The 22,102-nt window shown below is 36.4% G+C and overlaps 1 protein-coding gene across 12 annotated transcripts in view; it reads left to right on the top strand.

The window, feature by feature from the left end:
* Positions 1–22,102, top strand: part of THOC2 (THO complex subunit 2) — a 120,309-nt gene that overhangs the window by 19,642 nt on the left and 78,565 nt on the right. For all 12 annotated transcript variants that reach the window (XM_040467946.1, XM_040467941.1, XM_040467951.1 and 9 more), the window contains exons 2-7: positions 1,431–1,489; positions 6,506–6,597; positions 9,683–9,734; positions 13,706–13,776; positions 14,646–14,767; positions 15,325–15,458. In XM_040467946.1, the coding sequence (XP_040323880.1) occupies positions 1,431–1,489; positions 6,506–6,597; positions 9,683–9,734; positions 13,706–13,776; positions 14,646–14,767; positions 15,325–15,458 (530 nt within the window). The remainder of the gene's footprint in view (positions 1–1,430; positions 1,490–6,505; positions 6,598–9,682; positions 9,735–13,705; positions 13,777–14,645; positions 14,768–15,324; positions 15,459–22,102) is intronic.

Here is a 22,102-nt window from a genome sequence, read left to right as displayed (position 1 = left end):
CCAGTTCTTAAATGATTTTGTCTTTGATTTTCTCTAGCTTTACTATGGTATGCCCAGTTGTGGATTTCACTTAGGTTCTAGAAAACTGAATTCTTGGCTATTATTTCTTCAAATACTGCTTTTGCCCTTGTTCTCTCTTTCTGGAATTCCAATTAAGCTTATCCCTTTTCACTGTATTCCATGTATCTATCCTTCTTTGCAACATTTAAATTAATCTAATGAAGAGGTTTTTAAAATACAAGTATTTTTTCAATTTTCAGGTTTTTTTGTTTTTAAACTTTATTATTGGAAACAACAAATCTCAAACAGATGAGAAAGTAGAATACCAATGAAATCATCAATCAGATTCAGTAGTTCTCAACTGCTGGCTGGTCTTGTTTCATCTAAAACCCCACCCGTTTTCCCATTCTACTGAAGTAAATACCGTTACATCTGTGAATATTTCAGCATTATCTTTTAAAGATAACTTTTTATAGAATTTATAAGATCTTTATAAAATATTCCAATTGACTCAGAAATGTTAATTTAAAAAAATACTTGTTTGAGATAGGGTCCAAACATTGTGATTGATACATCTCTTAAGCCTTTTTTTACCTTGAGGATTCCCTAGCATCTTTAATTTTTCCTTGCAGTGTATTTATTGAAGGGACTGGGGCATTGTCTGTAGAGTTTTCCACAGTCTGAATTTAGGTTCATGGCTTTTTTTTTTTTTTTAATTTTTTTTTTCAACGTTTATTTATTTTTGGGACAGAGAGAGACAGCATGAACGGGGGAGGGGCAGAGAGAGAGGGAGACACAGAATCGGAAACAGGCTCCAGGCTCTGAGCTGTCAGCCCAGAACCTGACGCGGGGCTCGAACTCACGGACCGCGAGATCGTGACCTGGCTGAAGTCGGACGCTCAACCGACTGCGCCACCCAGGCGCCCCCCCCCGTTTTTTTTTTTTTTTTTTTTTTTTTTAAAGACAACTTCATAGGTGGCTTGGTGTATTCTTTCAAAATCAGGATCAGGATACACATAATGTTTGATTGTCTCGTGATGTAAACAGTTCTTGATAGATGCTGACTTAGATCCTTCAATTTATTAGGAATCTTAAAATGGTTATGTTCCTCTGTCATTCCTTCTTTATTAGCTGAAATACTTCAGTACAGAGACATTTCTTATCAACTACAGGTTCATATGTGAAAAACAGAGTAAGTGCTTGATTTTTATTCTTTTATTTACCACGTTTCAAAAATAATGAATTCATTCACTAGCATCCTCCAGTCTGACCAATTAGGGTTTTTAGGTTTGTTTTATTCTCATTATAAACTAATGGATCTAAACATATCTTATACGTTTCCAAATATTTTTGGTTGATATAATATACTCTATAAGGATCATCTATATTAGGATTGGAAATTAATACATATTATTTCTGTTTTATTCTAGTTTGCATTTATGCCGGATCCTCAGTGAAAATAAAAGCCATGATAGTTCAACTTACAGAGGTAAGACTTTTAAAAGTATCATAGCTATTATTTTTGGTCTGGTCAACATTAATAGATGTCCTGTTTTCTGTTAAATTGTTATGAATTAAAAACAAAAGGTTTGAGATATAGTTCATATTATATAAAGCTTTTATGTGAATATATTACAGTTAGGATTAAAACTATAGTTATGGTAAGACTATATATTTCTGTATGGATGTTATTTGATCTGCATAATCGTCATATGTTGGCTTTTATAATTGCGACATGATTAGCTAAATATCAGCAGTTGGTAGCTGTATTAAAAATTACAGAGGCTAGTTATCAGTCATAAACAGAAGAGAAAAGCTAGCCTGGAAAAACTATGCTGATCTTGTTTGCACTAGGAAATTTCCAGAAACTGAGGTTGTGTTTTTACTAAAGCTGGTTATGTTTAGGTGGTATCTAGGGATCTTATTAAAGACAGTTGTCATGGAAAACATTAAAAGCAAAGGAGTTGTTTACTGCATATCACAAGTATGATTTATTAAGTAAAATTAATTAAACAGGATGTAAATTTTAAAGGATTTTATAATTTAACATTTATTAATTTAAAATCAGGCATTAGATTTAGAAAAGGAGAGGCAAAAACAAAAGCAGTTATGTCTAGTAAGTTTAAAGCATTTTCATATGTAGCTTTCACTGAGGGTAGAACCTGTAACATTTTTTCAATCTGGAAAAAATAATTTATAATCAATAATTTATTTTAAATAAAGAATGATTGAATAAAATTAATTATAGTTATATAAATTATGTCTGTGAAAAGACAAAAGCCATGTTTATAGATTTATTTTTGTTTTATCAAAAATTAAATATTATCTTAATATGAGAGTGTATATTTTTTAAAGAATGCTTGTATTTTGCTAGTGGAAAGCATTTTTTTAAACAAATGAATTAGCCATTGCTTTTCCTGTCATTTGGGTAAGACCTATTTTAACACTTAACATTCCTAGCCCACATCCCCACTTATTTTCCAATTTATCCTGCTTATAAAGTTGCATGATCATTTATAAAGATTTCTGAGGTTGCTATAATGCCTTTTCTTTTGAATAAATTAGTTGACTGCCAGAAATGTAAGAAAGTAAAAAAAAAAAATTCCTTTCTAAAAGCACTTGGGTACTTAACTTTTTTTCTTCCTTATGTTTTTTTTAGGTTTGTTTATTTATTTTGAGAGAGACAGAGAGAGAGAGAGAGAGAGAACGAACAAGCGGGTGAGGGGCAGAGAGAAGGAGAGACAGAATCCCAAAGCAGGTTTCACGCCCTCAGCACAGAGCCCAATGTGGGGCTCGAACTCATGAACTGTGAGATCATGACCCGAGCCAAGATCAAGAGTCAGATGCCTAACCGACTGAGCCACCCAGGCTTCCCTATGTTTAAAACAAGTTTATAACTTCTCAGTTAACGTCTGTCTTGTTTATGATTAAAATCTTATGTGGGTAGAATAAGAGAAAGAATTCTCAGAAAAACTATAAATAGTGTAACACAGAATGATTACTCTTCAGTTTTAAATGGGACTGTATGGATCTTTAATAAATATCAGATTATTGTTAATTTGTACCGTTGTTCTGATTCACATATGAAACCAAAAACAGTTATGAGTGTGGCCTCATTGGCTGAATTGCCAGTGCTCTCCTTCACCTGCCCTTGCGTGCTTCCTCAATATGTACATTCTTTGGCCAGTCTCTGCCACCAATCAGGCTTTGGTCTAAAAGCCTCAGTTGGTAGTCTCTGCAGGAAACTAACTGAATGTTATTTCTTCAGAATTTCATTTAATCTGTCAGGGGGATTGCGTTTGGGTGGTGTTCCCTCAGCCCTTTCCCTTTCTGCCCTTCCTTTGAATTTAAGGGAGGCAGTTTCCCTTGCACAGACTACTTCTCCTTTTTGTAAGTCCCTTCCCCCTAGTATAATGATATTGTAATGATGGCTGATAAACATGAATCGTCCTGACAGAACCAAGAACTAGCGTCTTCAGTGTTCTAAATCCCACAGAGAATATCTAAGAATCTCTAGACATCCCCTTTACTTTTGGCTATCCTTAAAACTAATTTTCTAAGGGGTACCTGGCTGGCTCAGTCGGAAGAGCATGTGGTTCTTGATCGCCAGGTCGTGAATTCGAGCCCCACCTTGGGCGCAGAGAATACTAAAGAAATAAGTAAATAAACTAAAAAAAAAAAACAACCCTGCTTTTTCTGAAATGTTGGCGTTAGGATAAAATCTTTATTTTTGTGTATAATAATGTTTGTTAGGTTTTCCTCCACATTGTAAATGTAATGGTTTTCAACGTTAGTATAGAATTTACAGGATTTTGTGGGGTTAGCCTTGGTAATCTTACACTACCGCTTCTTGTTTCTCTGGCTAAAATACGATAGACTTTCCTAACCACTTCAATGGGTATTTAAAAACATGTGAATTGAGGACTGTCTTCGCTATTTTGTGGATGACTTTGTGATTGTTTTATGTCACTTGATGTCAGCAAAATGACCTGGGCTATATGTTCTCTAATCTCCTTCTCTGAATAAGATTAGTATTCCCTCAGCCCCTAATGAACCCATATTCTTCTGGGAATTTAGTTTATGATGCTCAACTTGTCCTAAGAGTGACCGCTTTTTTGTTTTTTAAGTTATCTGAATAACTTTTTTTATTTTGAATTTTTTAAAAGATTTTTTTATTAAAAATTTTTTTTCTTAACATTTATTTATTTTTGAGAGACTGAGAGAGACAGCGTGAGCAGGGGAGGGGCAGAGGGAGAGGGAGACAGAATCCCAAGCCAGGCTTCAGGCTCCAAGCTGTCAGCACAGAGCCCTATGAGGGGCTTGAACCCATGAACTATGAGATCATGACCTGAGCCTAGGTCGGACACTTAACTGACTGAGCCACCCAGATTTTATTTTTAAGTAATCTCTACACTCATCGTGGGGCATGAACTCACAACCCCAAGATCAAGAGTTGCATGCTTCACCAGCTGAGCCAACTGGGTGCCCCTGCCTGTACCTTTTTTTTTAAAGACTTTATTATTTATTTTATTATTACTAAATTTTTTAATGTTTATTATTTTGGAGAGAGAGTGCACGTGCACACGAGCGGGGGAGGGGCAGAGAGACCAGGAGATACAGAATCCAAAGCAGGCTCCAGGGTCCGAGCAGTCAGCACAGAGCCTGGCGTGGGGCTCGAACTCCGAACTGTGAGATCATGACCTGAGCCGAACTGTGAGATCATAACCTGAGCCGAAGTCGGATGCTTAAGTTACTGAGCCACCCAGGCTCCCAAGATTTTATTTTTAAGTAATCTCTATACCCAACATGTATACCCAAGTGCCTCTGGATAACTTTAAATGAATATTATTTGTTACAAAAGCATTTTATTGGAAATTGAAAGCATGAAATTGACCTCATATTTCTACCATACTAACAAATAGAAATTTTTTCCTTTGCATTTTGGCTTTTGTATAGTTTATCATAAGTATAATGAAGGCATATTTATGAAAAAGGTGCTCGACCATGTTTAATAATGAATTCTTCATAAGGAATTGGGATACTCTGGCTATATTTCTTTAGCAAATAATGGACAAATTGATTTCATTGTAAAATAGTTATAAATTAATAAAATTGCAAATAAATAAAGTTGTTTAAAGGGGTATCGATATAAGTTTTGATTTCTATACTCTTCCTTTTTTGTGACTAGTAAAAACCAAGGGAGAAGATTTTTAAATATTTGATGGTTTACTTGCTATTTTGCCCTGAAAGATTTTTGATTCCCTTCAAAAGGGGATTATAAGTTGACTTTACTTTACAACTGTTTTTTAGAGCTTCTTGTTTTTCTACTTTTTTCAATTTTTGTAGTTGACACATAATGTTACATTAATTTCAGGTGTACAACATAGTCATTCAACAACTCTGACTCTATACATTATGCTATTCTCACCACAAGCATAGTTACCATTTGTCACCATACAATTGTTTTTCTACTTTTTAAAAAAGTTTGTTTATTTTGAGAGAGTGTGCGCGTGCACATGCAGGAGGGGCGGGGGGAGGGCGGAGAGGGAGAGAATCCCGAGCATTCGCCACACTGTCAGCATGGAGCCTGATGCGGGGCTCGAACCCACAGACTGGGAGATCATGACCTGAGGTGAAACCAAAAGTCGGATGCTTAACCGACTGAGCCATCCAGATGCCCCTGTTTTTCTACTTTGAATGGGAGAAAGGAGGTAAAGTTTTCAGTGTATAGGACTAAAGAAAAATATGGTTAGAGGTATTCACCTGACCACTAACTCCCCCTGACCCCCAAATTCCTCCTCCAGGAAAGGAGGCTATGGTAATAGCAAATGAGACTACTTGTGGTTGACAGTTCTCGTTAGACTGCCATTTTATGTATGTACATATGTAATTATTTAAGTTTGAATTCTGATGAAAATAGAGGAGAAAAGATCTAGATTTGGGTAGAAATTTCTCTGACAGTAGGATATGGATAGAACTTAATTTTATATTAACTATTATTCTTTACCTGTTGCCCTGAGATTGAATTGCCTATAATCTGAATATATTTAGAAAAATCTGTGAAATTTGCTGGTGAAATAAATGGTTAATTTAGTTTATATCCACTTGCTGGAGTTCAATGCTGTCCTTAAAAATAATTTTGGAGACTTTGGTAGCATGAGAAAATACTTTAAAAAGTGTTTATGGGGGAATCAGAATACCACATGATGTGCACTGTGGATGCAAATATGTAAAATATGTAGACATGTAGAAAAAGATGGGAAGGAAATGTTTAAAGCAGTAGTTACTGTAGTGGAGTCCAGGCTAACTTTTTTCTACTTTTAGTATTGTGTTTTTGTGAAAGTAAAAGGAAAAAAACATGCTAGAGAAAAGCATCAAAAGTGTATTTTCTCATCATTATTGATACTTATAATTCTGAGAAGTAGGAAATATAGAAGTCTTCCCTCAGAGGGTCTTTTATATTCGAGAGATTGTGTTCTCACATTCCTTCTTTTATGTTCAACAGATTTCCAGCAAGCTCTTTATGAGTTATCATACCATGTCATTAAAGGAAATCTAAAGCATGAACAGGCATCTAATGTTCTTAATGACATTAGTGTAAGTATATATACATATGTTTTCTATTTTAATAATTATTACATATTTGTTTTAAAAAAAAATTTTTTTTAATGTTTATTCTTGGGAGACAGAGCACGAGCGGGGGAAGGGCAGAACGAGAGAGGGACACAGAATCTAAAGCAGGCTCCAGGCTCTGAGCTGTCAGCATAGAGCCCGACGTGGAGCTGGAACTCACGGACTGTGAGATGATGACCTGAGCCAAAGTCGGACGCTTAACTGACTGAGCCACCCAGGCGCCCCACGTATTTTGCTTTTGATACAAAGATCTCTAAAGTGTAAAACTTGTGTTTCATTTTATTCAAAATTATAGTAATGTTTTAAGGCAGTATTGGTAAGCCGTTGTTGCTAGGCGGAACTAAAGATATTTTAATCTTTTTGTCTCGTTGTGAGTACAGCAGAAAATGTTAGGTTAGCTGGGAGGGCAAAAAAAAAAAAAATCCTGCATTATAATGAAATCAAGGTATACCTAATTAAAAATGCTACTATAAAAATAATTTGGCTAGAATATTTTTCTCCCAATATAGCATAGCAAAGCATTTTCTTTTGTTTGTGGTTATGTTTAGATATTAAATATATTTTTAAAACTTGAGGATTAAAATTATTTTTAGAGAGAGATCGAATGTGGGGAGGGGTGGGAGGGGGAGGGAGAAGAGAGAGAGAGAGAGAGAGAGGGAGGAATATCTTAAGCAGGCTTCATGCCCAGCTTGGAGCTGATGAGGGGCTTGATCTCACGACTGGAAGATTGTGACCTGAGCTGAAATCAAGAGTCGGTTACTGAGCCACCCGGGCACCCCTAAATTATTTTACATTGAGGTTGCATAGTTCTTTTTTTTTTTCCTTAATGTTCATTCATTTTTTTGAGATAGAGACAGAGTATGAATGGGGGAGGGTCAGAGAGAGAGGGAGACACAGAATCTGAAACATGCTCCAGGCCTGAGCTGGTGGCACGGAGCCCGACGCGGGGCTTGAACTCACAGACCGCGAGATCATGACCTGAGCCGGAGTCGGACGCTCAACCGACTGAGCCACCCAGGCGCCCCTACATAGTTCTAACTAATGCTCACTTGATGCCAATTTTCATGTGTTTGCTGTGTTAGAAAATATGAATAACTAGATTTTTTTTCTAACCTTTTTAACATGATTATTATTTCACTCTTTCATTTATTAGAGAATTTAAGTTAGATTCAGACCAGATACTTTTCATGGGTGTTTGGTATTTGAATTGTATGATGAGCTTTCAAATTGTTAAGGGTGTTAATTATTGTAAACCAGTAGTTAAGTTTCTTCACTTAAGTGCAGTGTATTATTCTGTTATTATTAGGCTTGGTTTTAACCTTGTATAAATAAATTACTTACCCAGTTGAGAAGAGCTTTCATAATAAGTTCCAGTGAGGTAAGACCTGGAGCTTCTTGATACCAGTATGAATTTCCCCTGTGTTGTTTTAAGCTTCTGTAGCCTTTTGCTGTTAGGATAGGTAATCTCCTTTGTATGCTTTTTGTGCTTTTCAAGGATAGTCTTAAGGAACTTCTATGTTTAGCTGTGGGATTTTTTCCACCTACATACAGTAGAGGCCCAGTATGAGTTTCTCTTTTATCCCTAAACTGTATCTATTTGACTACAGCAGTATTAATTCCTATTGGAGTAGTCTGTATCTTCAACAACTAATATTCCATGTTGAACACTCTGGTCTGGCTCCCTCATTTCTGGTCTTTAAGTAGCCTGAGTACTTGCATTCAAGTAGACTTAGTGAAAGTTCATAGCCCTTAAACTTTTGAGACTGAAGTCTGGTATGCAATTAAGGTTATTTACTTCTGTAAATTGGCCACTGGTATAGAGTTTAGTGTATTTATGGATTTGATTCTAATACTTTTTCCCATTTTTTGAAAATGAATAGTTCAAATGGATTAAAAAAAGTTTTTTTGATGTTTATTTATTTTTGGTAGAGGGAGAGAGAGAGAGACAGAAACAGAGTGTCAGCATGGGCGGGGCAGAGAGAGAAGGAGACACAGAATCCGAAGCAGGCTCCAGGCTCTGAGCTGTCAGCACAGAGCCCGACACAGGGCTCAGACTCACAAATCGTGAGATCATGACCTGAGCCAAAGTCGGACGCCCAACCCACTGAGCCACCCAGGTGCCCTGAAATAGATTTAATATGTATTTTGTTCTTACTTAGCTTCCTCTTTCCTTTGAGTCCTTCTATATACTTTTGCAGCTGGATCTTTGCCATGGCTTTCTCATAGTCTTGTATCTCACTGCCCCATATCTTAGCCATGGAGGCATATCTTGCGTGTCTCTTACAGCTGCCAGTTTTTTCGTTAGAATCATATTTTTTTCCTTTGGTATCTGAAAAAGGCTAGTTTAAGGGTTGCTGTAGTGCTAGCAAACTAATTGCAATGATTGAACTATGATCCTTACTAAAGTCAGCAGACAAATCTAGAATAAATGTTGAAATTTTCATCCAGAAATGAGGGGAGAATTTTGGGTTTTTTCAAAGGCTACAAACATCAGTGCATAAAGAAAATAAAGATAGATTTTTGGTATTATTTTCATCTTCAGAGAATCTTGAGTTCTGGAACGACAGCTTGTAATTGTTTTTGTATTTTTTAGATTTCTGTTCTGATACTACTAGGACTTTCGCTTAGATCAGTGTTAATTCAGGCATGAGCACAACGTTTAAAGTTGTAGATGAAAAATGTACCATTTTTAACAGTCTTGTTTTAGGTAGGTATAAGGTACTCCAAATTCCAGTGGTTTCTAACATGAATTTCTTTGGAAAAATGTCACTCATTTGTACTCTTTAATATTTCCTGAAGTGCTTGCTTAGGTTTCTGTTTTTTATGAAGTTATTACGCTGTAGACATTTAAACATTTTTTTTCCAAGTGTTGTCTCCCTCTTTCTGTTTTCTCCGTATTATGAAACTTGAAGAATTTTATTATTTGTCACCATAGTGGTGTTGGGGTTTTGTTAGGTTTTAAGTTTTACTGAAGAGTGTTGTTCTGAAGCCATACTTGCTGGTATGTTATTCATGTATTTACTGTGAATAATTATATTTTTATAATTAGGAATTTCGTGAGGATATGCCCTCCATTCTTGCTGATGTATTCTGCATATTAGGTAGGTATTAAGCCTTTATTTCACCTGTAAAAGTGCTGTTTGGTAAATTAATATACTGTGTTAAATAAAATGCTTTCTTTCAAACAAATGTTTCTACAAATCTAGATTGTATTATTTTACTTTTATAGAGAATGTGGTGTTGTAAGTCAAATGTGAGTATAATCACTGTTTATAAACTAACTTTAGATGGTTTTAGTTTATAATTCAAATAGTTGGGAGTTTTTTGGAATGTATGTTTATATAAAATTGAGCTAAATTAAGTCATTTCAAGTAAAAAAAAGTTTTCTGAAGTTCATTTAGTCTGAATTATTCATATTTTAGTAACCACAGGATTAATCTTCTTCACTTCAGGTTATCAATGAATGTGAGAATCCCAAACTTAGGACACTCAAGAGATATTTACTTTGCTATTATATATACTCTTTTGATTCTTCTTAATTTTAGAAAGAGCAAGAAGAGCCAAAGTAATTAAAAGTACTTTTGTTTTGAGGATGAGAAACCAGCTTTGGAAATAGCAATTTCTCTCTCCAGAATAAATAAGAATTTATGCAAGATGGAAAAGAAATATTTCTTTGACTTAGAACAAAAGGTAGTGTCTCTCCATGGGAAGCATGGATTTAAAAAATAATATATATTATAAGTTTATTTCTCTAATTTTAGATTTGAATTAAAATAACTTTGAGCACAGTTTTCTCCATCAGTATTATGCTTTCTAGAACTTTGATCTAATAGAAACCTTTAGCAGACATGATAGTATTCACTTTAAAATAAGATATCCTCTGAGAGTTTGTCAAGCTGGAGTGAATTAATTTAGCTCATTAATCTTAATTCCTAGAATAGATAGGTTACTTAAATGTCTTACTGAGAATCTGGGAATTTGATCTCAACAAATCTAAATGCCTGGTGCTTGATCCTTCAGGATATTTAAGATTTCATAACAGCAGTAATGTCAGGAACAGGTCAAAATGTATGTGGACTGTGAGTGATAAATGAAAAGAGCAAACCACTGATAGGGTGACCATATGTCCCACTTTGTCTTGTTTTCCATGGCATAATTAATAGTGCCTTATTTCAGTCTTAAAACTGTCCTGGTTTGGATCATAAAGTATATGTTCATACTGTCTATTGAATTGATTTATGCCAGCGACAACAAAAAAACCTCTTAAGCTGAATTTTTAAAGCAGGCAGTAAAGGTATTACTTTATGTTACATATAAATACAGCATGAGACAAGTTTAAAAAATTAAAAAAATGCTTTTTACTATAAATTTGTAGGACTGAAAGTGATTTGTAGGTAACATTTTGTGGAAGCTGTTGTTCCTTGATAGTGTCAGGAGTATATTTTATGTCTTTCTTTGGGTGATCATAGGTTAGCTTACTAGTAAGTTCTAATAATTTCTTTATTGGTTTATTCTATTAGGATATATTTTCCTTTCATAGTTATTTAGTAATATGAATTATTGTTACAAGTCATTGCTTTTTACTGATAACATGAATTTATGAGGATTGTTTGGTTTCTCTTGGGAAATTTCTTTTAGCCTATCAATTTTTTTTTTTTTTTTAGTGTTTATTTAGTTTTGAGAGACAGAGAAATAGAACCTGAGTCGGGGAGGAGCAGAGAGAGAGGGGGACACAGAATCTGAACCTGTCTGAGCTGTCAGCACAGAGCCCGACACGGGGCTCGAACCCACGAACCGTGAGATCATGACCTGAGCCGAAGTTGGACGCTTAACCAACTGAGCCACCCAGGCGCCCCTAGCCTATCAATTTTTACAAGCAAGATTAGAATGGCAAACTTAGAGAATTTCACTCACCTGTTCCCTCACTCACCCATCCCTACCCTTAGCAGAAAAAAAAAAGATCCAAGGATGACCCTAGACCAAACTAGGGGAATAGGAGTAAGAATGGAAGCTACCTGTAAGATAGTGATAACGGTAATAACGTAGATGCCATTTTTGGAGCACCTTTTATGTTCTAAGTATTATGTTACGCATTTAATTTCATTTTAATCCTCACAGCAACTTCTGTAAGGTAGGTTTACAGATCAGAAAATTGAAGCTCAGAGAAGGGATTTTTCAAGGCCTTTTATTTAGCCAGTAAGGCAGAGTTTGAACTTGGGTGTTTTTGATTCCAGAGACCATAATCTTTTTACTACATCATTTTATCTTTCTAATATTTTAACAGTTATAAGAGAAATCAGTGCTGTACTTTCCTGGTTAAGATAGCAACTTCTTTAAAAGACTAATTATGTAAGGATGAGGGAACCTGAGAGCTATATTAACCTGGAAGGGGAAGTCTGAAGTAACTTGATGCACTGATGGGATCTCTGAGCTGGATTGGGTGGTTGGTGATCCTGGGGCCTAGAGTTGGAAATGGCTGAGGGCTTTTTAGTAAAATCATAGGGGAAATTAAAGAGAATTTACCAAGTACTGACTCAAGGTTGATGAGTCAAAGATAATGAATAAATTTATTAGAATAGTTTCATAAGTTAGGACAAAAAGAATAAAGAAAACAGGGAAGGCATACATACTTGTGATAATAGAGTCCTGTGTTGATTGTTGAGGTGGATCAGCAGAGGTATTTTGATCAGGTCACGTAGCTAAGAGGAGAGCAGACTTGGCTTGAAGAGAATGAACCTGCTACCCAGGTGCTCTGATCTTAGGGACTTTTCGGATAGATCTTAGGGACTTTTGGGCCTTGGTAGATAGATGTTGGTTAAAAGAATGGGTCCAGTTTAGTCCTGACCCCTCAAGATTAATATTCTTGAAGTTCTAGGTTGAGGAGGGACCAGAAGACCAGACAACAGGGAAGCAGCTAGGAGTCCCTGGAAGGGATTGATGAGATCCACATGTATTAAAAGTCTTATTGAGAGGATGAGATTGTATTACAGTTACATTGTATAAATTACACCCTGAAATTCTCTTAATACACTTGAGCTAACCATGTGCTTAGCTACAGTGGCCACGATATTGGGAAATGGCATTGTCGAAGAAGGGAAAGGGGAGAAGGGCCAGGAAAATGGATATGTTTGATGATAAATTCCTTTCTCTTTTGATTCTCAGTGATGGCAATAGAAAGTAAACTGAAGCAAAGCAGTGGTAGGACATCTGGATAGAACTGTAGAACCCTTAGAAGACAATTTTATTACATCTCTAAAATTGGTGCCTCTTCTAAATTATGAGTTGAGTTAAAGCAATAATCCTGAGATCAACCTTGTAATCCTGTCAATCCTCCTTGAATTTTTTTTTTTTTGATGCTTGGCATTAAAAGCTAATTGTTTTATTTCCTACATCATAAAATTGACAAATTTTCTGAATAATTTACTGAAACTCGGGTCTCAGTTTTTAAATATTTCAGTAGGAAGAAAATAAAAATCATGAATAAATTTTTATTTGCTGACCAGAATTGTAATTCAAAATAAGATGTTAAAAATATTCTTTTAATACTGTCTCTTCATAGAGTTGATGGCCAGGTAGCTTGGTTAGAATGTGGTACATGGTACCAAGGTGGCCAGAGTCAAGGGTTCGATCTTCACAAGTAAGAGGATCTTTAGTGTTAAAAGGGATCTTTGTTCTCACCCAGTCCAACTTTCCACCTAAGGAACAATCGTTCTTTAGTATCTCTGATGTGTGGTCATTTAAAATTTGCTTGAATATTTCCATTTTTGAGAACATTAATTTTTCGAAGTTTTGTTGCTTCTAGTGCCATAGCATGTAGTTCCTGTGTAATCAACTTACCGTTTTATGGGTATGCCATTGGTCCCAGGGTCAGTCTCCAGCATGAGGAGAAATTAATCCTAAGCATTCATATGCATATGAAGGACAGCTCATGCTTACTATATTTACACATTTTTTTCCAAATTCAGAAAGAGGGGTTTAAAAATTAGTTTTAAAGAAAATAAGTATCCTATTATAGTGCTGTAGAGAGTCTAGAAAAATCAAACTTTTGTCTTTTTTTCTTCCATCATTATAGATATTGAGACAAATTGTTTAGAAGAAAAAAGCAAGAGAGACTATTTTACACAATTGGTATTAGCATGTTTGGTAAGTTATAAAAAAATACTTTCCTTTCTAGATTTTTACGTTGAACAATTGTAATCATAGTTAATCATGTTAATGGAGGAGGATAGTGACACTTGGCTATTCATTCATTATAAGGTGAGATTTGGATTTTGAAATCGAATGCTTTGTAAAATTAGACATGCTGATTATTTCTATGAAATATGGATGCTTCATAGCACTTAAACAATCTGTATATTTTAAACTTTTGGTCATATTCATGACCTAGAAAGTTCTAAATAAGGAAAAAGGTAAGCATCTATCAAGTGAGTAGAAATGATGTGGACAGCTTTTAAACTGAACAGTTTTTCATAAACTCTTTATTAGGCAAGGAGAAAAAGAATGGAGGTAGTTTAAAAATAATAAATTCAAGAACTTGTCATAATCATTGTCTAGTAAACCATTTTGTGTTCATAAATTTAGAACTGAGGAGAAATGCTATTACTCAGACCTGGAAGAGTGTCCTTGTCTTTGCTGTACTAGAATTTGACTTAAACAGTAGAAACTAAAGAAGGCTGAAGTGCTATATTAATCTTAAAGAAAAATTCAGTTGACAGACTCAACTTTAATCAGAATTTCATCTGTAGTTCTTACTTGTAGGCTGTGTACAGCACGCATGTAATTTTTTAGTGAGTTTTTAAAAGAGCTATATGTCACATATTTCAGTATTTGGGGAGTCATCCTTTTTGTTAAATTGAAGTTCCAAGATTTTTTTTTATAAATTAAAAGTTGTTGATATATGTTTAATGTGATTTTTAATATTCTTGTTTGGGAAAAATTATTTTGAATACATTAAGATTGCATATGCATTGGAATGCTAAGGAATAAATGGCCTTTAATATTTTTTAATACAGTATTTAGTTTCAGACACAGTTCTAAAGGAACGCCTGGATCCAGAAACATTGGAATCATTAGGGCTTATTAAACAATCACAGCAGTTCAATCAAAAGTCAGTTAAAATCAAGACAAAGCTCTTGTAAGTACATGTATCTTTATGTTGCAGATCAAGTATCTGAGTATGTTTTCTTAGTTCTCATTTTGAATACTAGAAGTTTCTAAAGGCAGTTTGAAGATTTTTTTTGTTGCTGTTAGCGTGTATTGTGTTTTTTCCCTTTTAAAAATAGCCTATGATTATTGAGTCAGCAGTGAACTTTACCTGTATGAAACCAATGTTAATTTTTCTCCATATTAGAAGTTAAAATAATAGTGCTTTTGTTATTATCAATAAGATAATTTACAACTATGGATACACTCTAGTACATCTTAGTGATGGAAATAGTGGTATGTTATTGTTCCTTGAGATTAGCAGTATTCTTTCTTTGTGTTACTGGTTTTCCCTGTGTGATTAACATTGGGGTGTCTCTTGTGAGCCACTGTTAATTTTTATTTTAAAAGCTACATAAAGAAGTAAACTTTGAACAACCATTCTTACAATTGTTGTAAATAAGAGAGATAAGAAAATTCAATGAGAAGAATACAGTAATTTTTAATTGAATTAATTTTATCCCCCTTATGATGTTTATCTAATTTCAGTTATAAGCAGCAAAAATTCAATTTGTTAAGAGAAGAGAATGAAGGTTATGCCAAGCTGATTGCTGAATTGGGGCAAGATTTATCTGGAAATATTACTAGTGATTTAATCTTAGAAAATATCAAATCTTTAATAGGTAAGACAAATATCTATATACAGTATGTGTTACTAAGTTTTTTTTAACTGTTGGAGAATATCCATAAAGAGAAAGTGAGTGTGTTCCCTATAGGTTTCTTTTTTTTAATTAAGAGAGAAGTGTCTAGCTTGTACTTTTAAGATTTTATCAATACTAACAAAATTTGGGATGATATTGGGGTGCCTGGGTGGCTCAGTTGGTTAAGCATCTGTTTTTTCTTAATTGAAGAATTTTTTAAAGTTTATTTATTTTGAGTATTTTGAGAGAGAGTGCACACGCGTGCATGCATGTATGCTGGGGTGGGGGACAGGGAGAGAGGGAGAGAGAATCCCAAGCAGGCTCTGCCCTGACAGTGCAGAGCCCAACTTGGGGCTTGAACTCATGAACCGTGAGATCCTGACTTGAGCTGATATCAAGAGTCCAACGCTTAACCACCTGAGCCACCCAGGCATCCCTAGCGCCTGACTCGTTCTCAGCTCGGGTCTCAATCTCAGGGTCGTGAGTTTAAGTGCCGTGGTGGGCTCTGTGCTGGACATGAAGCCTACTTAAAAAAAATTTGGGATGGTATTTATGAGAAATCTTTTTGTGACAGTTACCTCTGTGTTGGTATTAGTTTCTGCTCTCTCTAGTATTTCTAGCTTTAATTTGTAAGTATTTTTCAGTAATTTTATAGGCAAAAAATAAGCAAATGTGAAACTTTAATAAAATCTTTATTGAACTCTTGAAACACGGAGATATTTAGTTCTTTTGAACTTGATTTAAAAAATATCTTTATGAGGGACTTTGATACAAACCTTATTTTGTCTTTACAACAGCCTGCTAAGTGCAGCAGATGTTGTAAAAGATAGGGAAGTGTTATTCTCCATACCTTTTAAATAGAGAATTTCTTTAGCATTACCCTTTTTTTTGCATTGAGTGGAGGAAATCATTGGCTTCTATAGAAAGGAGGAGTGAATGGTAGAAAAGTAGGGTAATCCTTATTTTTCTGAATGGAAAGAGTTTTTGCTTATTTTTTAGGTGTGTGCTATCTTAAGGAAGATTTCACAGCACCTAGATGTCTTAGAATCTGAGACCTGTTGGAGAAGCCCTGTTCCCTGCTTCACTGATTATATTTTAAGGGATGTTTATGCTCGACTTCTCAGTTTTTTCTTTGCTTTTGAAATTCATGTATGACTAAGAAAGAGAGAGGAAGTGTCCCAATCCTTATCCCCTTCCTCCATTCTATATGTAGGGTCCCAGACAAAGCTAGATTTACTATAGTTATCTTTGTTTTTAGCTTAGGCTTTTGGTGATCAGCAGGTATAGCATGTAAGAAGTTTTTATTTTATTTATTTATTAAAATTTTTTTTTAACGTTTATTAATTTTTGAGAGAGAGAGAGAGACAGAGTGTGAGTGGGAGAGGGCTAGAAAGAGAGGGAGATACAGTATCTGAAGCAGGCTCCAGGCTCCGACCTGTCAGCACAGAGCCTGATGTGGGGCTTGAACCCATGAACTATGAGATCATGACCTAAGCTGAAGTCGGATGCTCAACCGACTGAGCCACCCAGGTGCCCCTATTTTATTTATTTACATTAAAATGTTTATTTATTTTGAGAGAGAGCAAGGAAGGGGCAGAGAGAGGGGGAGAGAGAGAATCCCAAGCAGGCTCTGCATAGCGCCAAGCCCAACACCGGGCTTGAACTCACGGACTGTGAGATCGTGACCTGAGCCGAAATCAAGAGTCGGATGCTCAACCAGCTGAGCCACCCAGGCGCCCCAGGAGCTTTTATTTTAAATTTAACCTTTAGTTAACATAGAGTGTAATATTAGTTTCAGGTGTAAATATACAACACTTCTGTACAACACCCAGTGCTCATCACAAGTGCACTCCTTAATGCCTATCACATATTTCACACATTCCCCTACCCCCTTTGAAGTGAGTCTAGTTCTGGCAGCTGATTTACTCTCTTTGCTACTTTCTCCTGTTAATTTACCACCAAGACTGGTAGCCCATGCCTGCAGGGCTCTTGCTGATCTGTGTGGCAGTGACCATTTTTAAAAATCCTCCTACAGGGTTTCCTTTCTATTCTTTTCAGGATAGGCTCTACATTTTTCTTGTAGCATTTTGATCTAGTTTCCGATGCTTGGCAGTATTGCTCTCCATTAGGTTTGTCTTTCCTTACATCTTGCCATGGACTCTTTTAAGATGATATTTCTCACATAAAAATTTTTGTGCTATGGGGCGCCTAGGTAGTTCAGTCAGTTAAGTGTCTTGACTTTCTTTGGCTCAGGTCATGATCTTGAGGTTCATGAGTTCGAGCCCCACTTCAGGGTCTCTGTTAGCACAGAGCCTGCTTCAGAGCCTCTGCCCCCTAACTCCTCCCCCACCTCTGGTTATCTCTCTCAAATAAATAAACTTAAAAATTTTTCATTGTGCTATGTAAGCTCCTCAGTTGTTTGTATTTTATCTGTTGACTTTTTTTTTTTTTTGAGAGAGAGGGAGACCACGCCTGCCCAAGTGTGCACATCGGGGAGGGGGCAGAGGGAGAAGGAGAGAGAGAATCTTAAGCAGGTTCCATGCTGGGCATGGATCTCAGGAGTGATCTTAACAACCGTTAGATCATGATCTGGGCCCAAATCAAGAATTGGACACCTAGACTCCTGACTGACGGAGTCTTCCAGGTGCCCCTGTTGACATTCTTGTCTATCCTTGTTTCTTTTAAGTTTTGTCCTTGTGGGTTTATACCTTTTTAGTCCTTTGCTATTTTAGGAACATTTCACAGAAGGATTTTCTTGAAGGTATGCTTTTATCTAACTGGGAAAATAAACACTACTGTCTTATCTTGAACTTTGCTCTCATACGGAATAGGTTATGTTACTGTCTCTGAAGAACAATGTGGTAGTCACAACTACAAGCTCACTATATATATGGATTTTCCATGAATATAAACAATTTGATTTCTTGGGCTAAACCCCTATTCTGGTCTATCAGCTGTACCCCCAAGCACATTAGACCAGAAGCACTCACATGTTACCTCCTCAGTATCGCCTTCCCTGGCCACCTCCCTCAACACTCCCTTTCATTTACTAGTTTTCCTTCTGAGCACTATCACCATATAATATGACATGAATTTTATTTTCTACCCCCATGGGAGTGCAAGCTCCACGAAAGCAGTGGTCTTGTTTGGTTAGTATCTCTAACCTCAGTGCCTAGTGTGTAGGTGCCAAATAAATACTTGCTGAAAAATACGTGCATCTTTCTCTCTTTCTCATAGAGTTTACAGTGATTTCTTCACCTCTCTTCTTTGACATGGAGAATTTTAGTAAACTCAACTCCCTGACTCAGGGTTTCTCTCTGGGTAGCTGAGTCCATCCTCCTCCCCATTGTCTGAGAAAGGAGTTTTTCATCGACGTGAAAATTGAGGTTAAGACTCCAGTTCCAATGAGTATTCTTTCAGTGTTAAAAATTTATTGGATTTCCCCTCAATGCAGACTCCACGCAGGCCTTGTCTCATCTGGCCAAAGCTGTTCACTGACACAGTATCTTATTTTTCATGGCATCTTTGGATGAGTTTTCCCTTGTTTATTCCCATTGATTTCTCTATAGGAGCAATCTGGACATAACACCTCTTACAAAACTATCTCAGGTCTGATTTCCTTCACTAACCATTGGCAGAACTGATGCCTAGTTTGAGAGGTATGCATTTAAATGCGCTTAAATTTCAGGACACTTGGTCTGATCAGAAGAACTCCTTATTTATCATACTTTAATTAAAACCTAGTCATTTGTTCCCTAAAAGATTCTGGCACATTAAAATGTGTATATTCTAAACAAAATAAACAGTGTTTTATATCCTGTGAGACAGTGGCTGTTTACTTCATGAGTAAGCAAAGAAGCAGAATCATTGAGTCCACCTGATGGTTGTGATCTCAAGTCTGACACTAAATTTTAAAAACTTATGAAATGGAATGGATAGCAATTAGTAGGCTCTTCAGCTACCAAGTCATAGACCCCACGCAAATGAACCCTGCATCCAGATGACAAAAAGCATCTTTTAGAGGTCACCTGGGTGGCTCAGTCCATTAAGCGTCTGACTGTTGGTTTTGGCTCAGGTCATGATCTCAAAGTTCGTGGGTTCAAGCCCCACATCGAGCTCTGTGCTGATGGTGCAAAGCCTGCTTGGGATTCCCTCTCCCCACCTCTCCCCTGCTTGCTCTCTCTCAAAATAAATATAAAAATATTTTTAAAAAATCTTATAGAAATTCAAGGAAAGATATCAGAGATGGACTCCTTTGTTGAACCAAACTATAGGCACTCTACTTTTCTGAATGCCCTTTAAATAAAAGTAATAGCTGGGTACTCTTTTTCTTTCTTCTAAATTAGGGGTCAGCCAACTTCTATAAAAGGTAAAATAGTAAATATTTGCTTGCTTTGTGGGCCATATGTTGCCCTGTTCAACTCTGTTGCAACTATTCAACTCTGCTATTGTAGTGTGAAAGCAGCCATAGACAATATGTAAATAAATGTGTTCTAGTACAACTTTATTTATAGAGACCGACTGTATTTGACCCACGGGCCGCAGTATGCTGATTTCTGTTCTAAATCAAGAGTTCTGGCTAAAAATTAGTTTTGGGGCAGGCTAACTGGAGTTTAGTTTTAGGGAGTGCAAATGGTTCTTCCCCATTTTGGGTTTAGTGGTCCAGGATCTGTTTGGCCTAGACTCTAACCCTTTCCTTCTCACCCAAAAGCAGAACCCTCTTCACCAAGCCTTGGGACCTTCGTTTGTTGTCTTGTGTCCAAGGCTGTAGATTTTGCTGGGGGTGGGGAAGCCTGGGGTGGGGGCCTCTGCACCTTCAGTCCCACAAGTCCTCTTGGTTACTTGGCAAGTGACCAGAGGGCCATTAAAAACCAAGTAAGACTCCAGGCCAAATGATTCTTGGGCAATTGTGGGACATTTAACCCCTTTGACTAATTTTTCTTGAGTGTACTTTAGTGTACTAAGTATATACGTACTTAGTATTTTATTGGACCAATAAAATAATTGTATTGGACCAACTACAAGTGTTTGATTGGACCGATCTGGATATAAGGGCCATTCAGCCTACAGGCATCTTATCTTTGTGTCAGCTCTTGTGTCCCTTTGAAAGGGAAGCCAGTTGACTGCTTCCTTTACCTATGTTTTTGCTTTATTGAAGTTTCTTTACTATTATGCTAATTACAAAGAAGTTGTTTTTTCCACTGTGACAAAGAAGACGGCAGTTGCTGTTCTCAAGCATACTGTTGTTTTTTTTTTTAAACATACTTTTTTTTTTCTTACAATTATACTTTTGTTAGGTACGTTTCTCTGCATCTTCGTTCTCTGGTTCTTTCCTTCAGATGTGCAGTTTTTTGCAAATACTACTACTTCTTAGAAATAGTCCAGCATAGGTTTTTATTAGCTTGTTTTAGTCCATTTGGACTGCTATAACAAATTACCACAGACTGGGTGGCTTCTGAACAACAAAAATGTATTTCTCCCAGCTCTGGAGGCTGGAAATCCAAGATCAGGGTGCCAGCATGGTTGGGTTCTTGGTGAAGGCCTCCTCCAGGTTGCAGACTGCTGACTTCTTGCTGCATCCTCACATGGTACAAGAGGTAGGGGACTTCTCTTTTTTAAGGGCATTACTCTCATTCATGAGAGCTCTGCTCTCATGACCTAATCACCTCTCAAAGACCTCATCTCCCAAATACCATCATATTGGGGATTAGAATTTCCACATATGAATTTGGGAGGTGGGGCACAAGCATTCAGACCTGGCCTGTTTCTGAAGTCATTATAGATGCCAGATCATGTCCTTCTGTTCACAGCATGGTTTTTCCTCTGTCTCATAAGGTTGTTTCTGTTCAGAACATGATGATCGAAGCTATCTTTCTGTCTTCTTGTCTGAAATGTACAGGCTAGACATCTCTCCCAGTCTTGTTTACAATATTACCTTGGGATTTTTTTTTTTTTTTCTGTCAGTAATCTCAATTTGGCCCACTGCTAAAACAGGCATTGTCAGTTTAATCAATATTTTTTTTTACTCTAGTTGCAATCACTTGCTCTAATATACTAGTCATCTTGTCTATCTTTCGGGGGAAACTTGAGTCACTTTTCAGTGCATTGCTTCAAAGGCCTGTCATCCAAAAGGTGTGAACTCTTTTAGGCCTTTTATTGATCTCCATATCACAAGCACCTGGCACATAGCAGGTAGTTATTTAATATTTATTTAAATGAAGGAATGAGTACATTCCAGATCTGTCACTTATTTTTCTACTTGCTCCTTTCCAGTATGGTTCCGTTTGTTCCTTGAAAGCCATAAAGGCATTATATATGTGTATATATCCCTAATGTAGCTCGTGATCAAGGTAGGGAGCTAGGCTTCTGCTCTCTTTCAAGAGCACATGACTGTTGATGCTTGGGCTAGACAAAAAAGCCTTTCTAAGATGGTTGAGCACAAGAGTGCCTATGTTCTACCACAGCTGCCATTAGAAAAAAAAATTATTTTGGACATTCTAAGCTTACTGATTATTACTAGAATCTTATTCTATATGAAATAGCTTAACTGTTACTTAGCAAATCTTTAAGGCTTTAAAAATCATTTTCTAAATCCTGGGTTTGGTTACTTGTAACATCTTATGGAG

This window comes from Herpailurus yagouaroundi, unplaced genomic scaffold (assembly GCF_014898765.1).
Source record: "Herpailurus yagouaroundi ecotype Mexico unplaced genomic scaffold, PumYag 67641, whole genome shotgun sequence".
Lineage (NCBI taxonomy): Eukaryota > Metazoa > Chordata > Mammalia > Carnivora > Felidae > Herpailurus > Herpailurus yagouaroundi.
The sequence above is the reverse complement of the archived record's forward strand: the minus strand, read 5'-3'. Positions and strand labels throughout refer to the sequence as shown.